At 36.1% G+C, this 8,276-nt stretch overlaps 2 protein-coding genes across 2 annotated transcripts in view; one reads left to right on the forward strand and one right to left on the reverse strand.

Moving 5' to 3' along the window:
• The first annotated feature begins 423 nt into the window (after positions 1-423).
• Positions 424-8,276, forward strand: part of LOC116843254 (26S proteasome non-ATPase regulatory subunit 1) — a 56,879-nt gene continuing 49,026 nt past the window's right edge. Inside the window, exons 1-8 of the mRNA XM_032813526.1 lie at positions 424-515; positions 931-1,048; positions 1,249-1,418; positions 1,491-1,699; positions 2,490-2,954; positions 3,305-3,531; positions 3,754-4,009; positions 4,248-4,436. Of these exons, the coding sequence (XP_032669417.1) occupies positions 491-515; positions 931-1,048; positions 1,249-1,418; positions 1,491-1,699; positions 2,490-2,954; positions 3,305-3,531; positions 3,754-4,009; positions 4,248-4,436 (1,659 nt within the window). The 5' untranslated portion in view covers positions 424-490. The remainder of the gene's footprint in view (positions 516-930; positions 1,049-1,248; positions 1,419-1,490; positions 1,700-2,489; positions 2,955-3,304; positions 3,532-3,753; positions 4,010-4,247; positions 4,437-8,276) is intronic.
• The window catches only part of LOC116843256 (pancreatic lipase-related protein 2-like), a 4,926-nt gene continuing 1,297 nt past the window's right edge, over positions 4,648-8,276 (reverse strand). The window contains exons 2-7 of the mRNA XM_032813530.1: positions 7,950-8,118; positions 7,720-7,868; positions 7,124-7,369; positions 6,523-6,711; positions 5,463-5,571; positions 4,648-5,068 (exon numbers count right to left, since the gene is read on the reverse strand). Coding sequence (XP_032669421.1) covers positions 5,011-5,068; positions 5,463-5,571; positions 6,523-6,711; positions 7,124-7,369; positions 7,720-7,868; positions 7,950-8,118 — 920 coding nt within the window. The 3' untranslated portion in view covers positions 4,648-5,010. The remainder of the gene's footprint in view (positions 5,069-5,462; positions 5,572-6,522; positions 6,712-7,123; positions 7,370-7,719; positions 7,869-7,949; positions 8,119-8,276) is intronic.

Here is an 8,276-nt window from a genome sequence, read left to right on the forward strand (position 1 = left end):
CTTGAAGTAACCTTCAAAATTGACCTCAAGGTCAAAACCAATGGTACAATTGAATGACCCCCTCTGTCCTGGTCAACTTTTATCTAAACCATTTTTTTGTAGATACCGTAATTTGGAAGATATTCGGATCCATAGACTAAAATGACTCACCCTGTATATCGTTGATATTAAGATTAGAAAGTTACTATTTAATATACGTATCAAGTGCACGATATAAACCAAGTCATTAGGATTAATGAAAGCCTATTTAATCGTATTATTAAAAAATATAAAGTCCGTCTAACTCATTATTATAATATAAGTTGTGCTACGAAGATTTGCACAATCTATAGGGAAAGTCTCTAGATATCTAGGAGACTTTCTTGTAGCTATGTTACCTTGTCTGGAGTGGCGCTGTTTCACGTGAAGAAGTGGTTCAAATAAATTTTAGTTCGTGCCGCGCCGCCATAACGTGTTTCTCTGTTTTCTTCAAGGAACTTGCTATCTCCCAATGAAGATGAATATCACTTCAGCTGGTAAATGTCAAATTTTTTTCGATCGATTTATCAAAGTACATTAGTTTTCCATTCATTGTGGTACATTATGCAATAATTTGATTAAATACACATGAATTTTTGTTCGATGATTTGCAAATCATGCGAGACCCAACCTCGAATTCCTTCCGACAATTCCGGAGTATCCATTGTCGAGTGTCCCAAAAATAGAGCAACAAAGTTCAAACGAATTTATTAAGTAATAAAAAGAATTTTTTAACATTTTATTTATTGTTTTATTATCTATTATGTATTCTTTCTTTTGTAGGTATGAACATTTTATTTTGACATTTCTCTCCCTCTGTTTTAATATAGATATTTATCTTTATAATTGATTAATTTTATTTTAATTTAATAATTGATAAATTTAATTTGAATATAATAATTTTTTTTGCAGCTGGCATAATCTCCTTGCTGGAGGAGCCTATGCCTGAATTGAAAGTTTTTGCTTTGAAAAAACTGGATATGATAGTTGACGAATTTTGGCCAGAAATTTCTGAAGCTATAGAGAAGATGTAAGTAAGAAAATAATGATTGCATTTATTCTTATATAATTTAGAATACATAATATCTCCATCAAGTTATGTTTTATTCAGTATTAAATTTATTGCAAGAGAGATGTTATTTACCTATTAGATTGTTCTTTGAAATAAATTAATTCATGCTGTTTGAAACTCAAAATATCACAATCTAGACATTAATATTCTTTCTGCAGCGAAATTCTACATGAAGACAAATCATTTAACCAACACGAGCTAGCTGCCTTGGTAGCCAGCAAAGTATACTATCACTTGGGTAGCTTTGAAGATTCTTTGACTTATGCTCTTGGAGCTGGAGAACTGTTTGATGTTAATGCTCGAAATGAATATGTCGATACTACTATTGGTATAGTAAAAACATTCTTATAGTGATATTTAATTATTGTGGTGATAGGAACTCATATAATTGAATTTTCAGCCAAGTGTATTGATTACTACACTCAACAACGTGTTTTGGAGGCAGAGGGTAAGCTTCCTTCGGGTAGCAAGGGCATTGACCCTAGACTGGAAGGAATAGTGAATAGAATGTTTCAACGCTGTCTGGATGACAATCAATATCGTCAAGCTTTGGGTCTTGCTCTTGAGACACGCAGAATGGATGTATTTGAGGCAGCCATTATGCAGTCTGTGAGTATCAATTTTTTCATTGGAGTTTGTCAATTTAGACAATATATACAAAGTATAATCAGTAATATATATTCATAGTTATTAATAGCAATTTATTCTCATTTAGTAAATAATAATTAATAATTCCTTAATAATTCCTCTTATATTTTAATTTTTTTACATAAAATGGAAAAGATATGTTCTGAAAAAAAAATCGTTATCTGCATAAAAAAATACTTATGACTACCAAGTATTCGCCGCGGCGAGTTGTGAGAGTATTGGATTGTGACGTCAGAAGCGAGAAATGACATGCTGAAAATTTTTGCATGTCATTTCCAAATAAAAATATATTTGTATGAAAAAATATTACAAATTGTTTGAGCATATTTGTAGATGTTCTAAAAACTATTTTTTCCCTTGATAGTCAAATAGCCATAAAATGAATGTCAAAATCATGAAGAAAAACAGATTAAAGAGGAAGATTGTTTGTCACGATAATTCTATGACTATTGGTTGTCAAGATAAAACAATAGTTTTTGGAGCATTTTACAAGTATGTTGAAAGTATGTAGAAGTGTTGTTTTATATAAATATCTTCCTTTGGAAATGATATGTAAGAATTTTTGGCATCCGTTTTCTCGCTTCTGACATCAATTAAGAATTCCGCGGCGAGTATCTAGGAACCTTAAAGTTCAAGATGTTGATTTATATCGATTTTTAATGATAAACTATGAAAGAGAACTAATCCATTGAGCATAAACTCGTCCAGGATATTTTGTCAATAAATGCAATGAAATTCATTTTCTTTGTAGGATGACGTGAGCGGAATGCTGTCGTACGCCTTTCAAGTCGCCATGAGTCTCATCCAAAACCGCGGATTTCGCAACACCGTACTACGGTGCCTGGTCAGTCTGTATCGAAATCTGGGCACCCCCGACTACGTCAATATGTGTCAATGTTTGATCTTCTTGGACGATCCACTGGCCGTAGCCGAGCTCCTCGACCGACTGAGCAAGGGCTCGCAGGACTGCGTACTGATGGCGTATCAGATCGCTTTCGATCTATATGAGTCTGCGACGCAACAATTCCTCGGACGCGTCCTGCAAGCTTTGCGTGCCACCGCGCCCATTCCGGGCGCACTGATGGTTAAACCCGTGGTTAAACCCGCCGCCGCCAACACCAAGTCGGTTGAAACTACCACGGAATCCGCGAGTATGGAGACCGATAGCAGCGCTGCTCCTGCGGAAGATAAAGCCGAACGCAGTGTCGAAAGTTTGGTAAGTATTACATATATCTGCTGGAGAAACTTAAAGAATATTATTTAAATGTCATGGTTAAATTTACACACTGTTTTATATTATTATTTTATATTATTTTATATTATTTTATATTATATTATTTTATATTATATTATATTATATTATATTATTTTATATTATATTATATTATATTATATTATATTATATTATATTATTTTATATTATTTTATATTATATTATTATTTTCATAAAACAAATATTTCAATTAGTATAATATATTTAGCATAATATAAAAATGATTTCGGATATTTATAATTATTTTGTTATTGATGTTTTGTTGTTGGTGTTTTTATGATATTTTTTTCTAGAATGCAGAAGAGAGAGAACAGCAAGAACGCGTGGATGCTCTGTCTAGTATTTTGGGCGGCGAGGTCTCGATCGATCTGCACTTGCAGTTTCTTATTCGCAGCAATCACACCGATATGTTGATTCTGAAAAACACGAAGGACGCCATACGAGTTTCGATTTGTCACACCGCCACCGTGATTGCTAACGCCTTCATGCATTCAGGAACGACTAGCGATCAATTTCTTAGGTTCATATCTATTTCTGAAAATTTTCTTTAATGTAGAAATTTCATTCTGTTACTAAGTTCTTGAAGTTTTTACTCGTTAAAATTTCTCGATAAAAAATAGAAATAAGAATATAAGAAAAGAAACGAGGTCTTGTATACATTTTCCTTATTTTTAATCCTAGAATTATACGAGAAGTTTCGGAGTTTTTCCAGAAATATGAGAACTTTTCCATGTAATTTCAGAGACAACTTGGAGTGGCTGGCTCGAGCTACTAATTGGGCAAAACTGACTGCAACTGCGTCCCTGGGAGTAATACATCGGGGACATGAACAGGAAGCTTTGGCTCTAATGCAGTCTTACTTACCGAGAGATTCTGGTGCCGCTGGTGCTGGATATTCTGAGGGCGGTGGTTTGTACGCCTTGGGATTGATTCATGCTAACCACGGCGCCGCTATTACAGACTACCTCCTAGGTCAATTAAAGGACGCTCAAAACGAGGTAGAATGCATTTCCATATAAAATTTCTCATATCAAATTTCCTCGTAATATTTCTTCAGAAACTATGCGTTAAATAATTATTTCTCAATGGAACGTGCTACTTTTTTTGTAATCGTATTTTATTTCTTACTATCGTTATTCATTAAATTATAACAAAAGAAAGTTGTGAGCCTAAGTTTAATCCAAGATCGAAAGTTAGATTCGCACGATGCAATTTGTATTTCGGAACTTGTTTCAGATGGTCCGTCATGGTGGTTGTCTCGGGCTCGGGTTAGCCGCCATGGGGTCTCATAGACAAGACGTTTACGAGCAACTAAAGTTCAACTTATACCAAGACGACGCAGTGACCGGTGAAGCCGCTGGAATCGCCATGGGAATGGTTATGCTGGGATCCAAATCCACGCAGGCTATCGAAGACATGGTTGCGGTAAGTTTGTAATATACTTTGCACATTTATTGTACTTTGACTTATATTTAATTTTATATATTACATATGTATCTATATATACTCTATATATATGCTATATATATTGTGTATTATATATATAGATATATATAAGTTTATATATATATAATTATATATATACTGTTGTTATTATTACTCACTATTATGAGAGAGAAGTAAAATATAATAACAATCAGCATAGCTATGTTATAATGTAGCACAAATTATGATATTACCATATCATAATTTACTATGTAATATATAATATTCGGACTAATATTCTATTGACTAGTATATTTAACTCTCAGTAGTAGACTTGCATTGCATTCCGTTAGTAATACATTTTATGAACTCAATCGTTTTTAAATTTTATAATTTAATCGATTTATCAAGTGAATAATCTGGACACGTGAACATTCATTATCAATGCTAGTATGTTCGTCGTTAGTGAGCTAACGGAATGACTTGGTCTGGTACTACAGTGTATTTTTAAAAAAGTTATCTTCAATATTATAAATATTTTTACAAAAGTAACAACTATAAGAAGAACAGGTCATTATCCGAGGGCGAACGGCGACTCGCTGTTAGTTTCCAGAGTGTATTCTCCTTTTGCACTGAAATTAACAAATAAACGGTCGCATTAGTCGATCACATCTAACCTTCAAAAGGGTCGTTATTATTCTTCTTCATTCGTACATAAAAAAATACGATGCTCAATATATCCAGGTCCGATCAAACTTTATGTTTATCGATTCATCAAATAAAATTTATGACATTTATTTCTTGACCTTATAAGAAAGGAAAGATTGGTCAAAGTGCAGTGTGTGTATGTTCCTGCAAATAGTTTTTAATATCCTTGGACACACACACGCACGCACATATATAGTCGCTCAGCACCTGAGGCAACGTTGAAAAAGCGCAATTTCTCACGAAGCCAAGTTAAAGAGGAATTTTTCCATCTCTGGAAAGGAAACTAAGAGAAAATAGGAAAACCTATGTTGTACTTACTGCGGATCGAGAACCGGTCCTCCCATGAACACATCGTCAGCGCGAAAACCTTTGGGATTCAGGATGGATTCGGCGTAGTACATGTAAGATCTCGAATGCGCACACGTACCTGCATATTGACGCGTCAATTAGCTCGTTAACGTAATGAACCAACAAGCGTTGATCATCGCCGCGAACCTTACGACGAATTCGCTTAGTTGCACTTGACGCGCCACCACAGCTGTGCGAATTAAAGTCCGTGACCGTAACGCGGCTCGTCGCGCGTGAAGTGTTATTCCGGCAGTCGACGATTTTTACTTTATTTTCGAGAGAACAAAAAAGATGCATATCTAATTGGCGAAAATTAAATGCAAGAAATCGACAATCAAAATCAGCCCTTTAACTTCGTTATCTGAAAGTTTACTCGCTACTATTTATTTTCTCCTCATAATCTTTACTTCATTTCCGAAAAAAATACACAAATGCAATTGACGAAAGTTGACAGAAATTCAAAAAGTGCGAGGAATTAACAATTAAAATCACTGCTTTCAGCTTTGTATGTCGAACCATGAAATCTCACTCGCTGCTATTAATTTTTTCTCACGATTTTTACTTCACTTTAAGAAAGAACACACACACATATATATATATATATATATATATATATATATATATATATATATATATATATGCAATTAACAAAAATCCAAAAGAAATCAACGATTAAAATTATCTCTTTCAACTTCTCGAGCGTGAAATTTCACGCACTGTTATGCATTTTTCTCACGTTAATACGACCTTTCTCGAGTAATGGAACTCGAAAACTTTTTATGGAAACAGGAATTCATTCCGTTTCGATTTCTCTTTATGCAGTGTGCATGAATCTCTCGCGGTGCTCATGTTACGTATGTAGGGGGGCACCTTGTGTTTGCTCTGTCAAACAAGCCGGTAACTCAGTGGTTCACAGGTTGCTTCAAACGCTCGTGTAATTCGCGCTCATGCCACGCGCTTTTGCCTCAATTTGTGTACGACAGCCTTTGCGCGCGTACCGATGCATCCGGTTGAATCTGTCATTATTTACCTATCAAGTCAAGTTTGCATCCCGGCTGTCTCTTGCCACCATTCGGATAAAAGTCAGCGGTGCCAATTGCCTCCTGCATGCCCAGAGTTCCTGCGTTTGTGTGTATCACCTGAACCCGACGTGCGTCCGTCTTGTCTACTCTGTAGCCTGGTTCTTTTCCCGAAAACATGGGTCCCGCAGGATCCAAAGCTGTGAAATTGACGATGTTCTTATGAGGATTTACCTTAGAAAAACAGAAATGACAGTTGCTCTGTCGTTTCTGCTTTTCTATTAGCGCGAGTTCTAACTCTTTTGTCTCTTTGCTTTTTCGCCCAAAATTCTTCCTTAGTTTATTTTTCGAAATCACGGTAGCCCCTAAAAAGCGAAGCCCTTTCTTTTTTCTCGACCTTGTCATTACTTTCTATATTGATTCATCGTCTTATATTTATTATTATTTATGATCATTCTCTATATTTACTTCGTCGGCTTTTTTATTATTCCTTGTGTCATTTTATTTTCGTCGAGAAAGATTGGGTTTCTCTTTAAATTAAAATCAACAGATGCAGGTATAGGTATTGCGCAGTCAAGAACAAATATATTGTGTTCTAATCAGTTCACTCACCGACTACTTCGTTGATCTTGTCACCCGCGAAACGAGCAGCAAGTCCGCAGACGTGCGCTCCTAACGAATGCCCGATCAGTTTAGTCGTTTTTGGATTCAGACCCGCGTGTTTCCGCAGGAAGTCCAGCATAAGAGTCGTGCGACTCGCTATTTTCGGTATATTGTATACCGATTTCCAATAGATGTAACTGGCCGCTTGCCTCCAATCGACCAGGATGACGTTGTAATCGCCACTTTTGAGATATGCTGAGGGTGTCGAAGAGTATTAATGAAATTAATCGTCGAGATCGAGCAGAGAAATTTTCTGGGATTTGGAAGTTTTGGTGTTGAAACGTCCAAAGATTTAAGAATCGCAGAGAAGCGGAAAGAATCCGAGAACAAAAAGAAATCTTAGATTCCATATAGGAGATCCATGAAGGCAGAGGAATCTGTGATTATATATAAAATAATTAAAAAATTAAGTTATCCCCGAATTATCCCCGATATGAAATCCGTGATTTTATGTCGGCAATCTGGAGAGTCGAGGGGAGGAATCGGGAATTAAGAATTAGAGTCTAAAACTGTCGTGGTGTTCTAAATATTGCCGGTGACCTTACCATCTCGAATGAGAACACAGGCAACCGTATCGATACTTCCTTGCCAACCATGAGTGACGAAACGAGTAGAACGTTTGGGATCCCAATAACTGTTCCTTACGCTGTCCAAGTCGTTGATGTATAGTTCCTGGCCGACTTTCAAATTGTTTCTGGAGAGACAGAGGAGAATGAGATTGGTTTTGCCATTTCCGATTCTTGGCAGCGATCCACTTTCGATTTGTAATATTCACCGAGTGTACAGGAAGAAACTGGTCGTCATAACGGCGTCTTCTAACTCTGTGACTTCTGCTTCCTTCATTGAATGTTCACTGATGTCGATCACGTACGCGACCCCATGGTCGTTTGCGAAGATTGTACAATTCGGACTCGAGACGAGGGACGTCAAGAAAGAAGGATAAACTACAAGCAGAAAGACCGATTATTGATCTGAAATGATTCTTCAAGATCAGACTAAACACATCGTATAGATTCACATTCCCATAAAAATTCACATTCAAAGAGAGAGAGAGAGAGAGAGAGAGAGAGAGAGAGAGAGAGAGAGAGAGAGAGAGAGAGAG

The sequence above is a fragment of the Odontomachus brunneus genome, unplaced genomic scaffold, assembly GCF_010583005.1.
Source record: "Odontomachus brunneus isolate Ranch 3 - 2012 unplaced genomic scaffold, Obru_v1 Obru_scaffold_031, whole genome shotgun sequence".
Classification (NCBI taxonomy): domain Eukaryota; kingdom Metazoa; phylum Arthropoda; class Insecta; order Hymenoptera; family Formicidae; genus Odontomachus; species Odontomachus brunneus.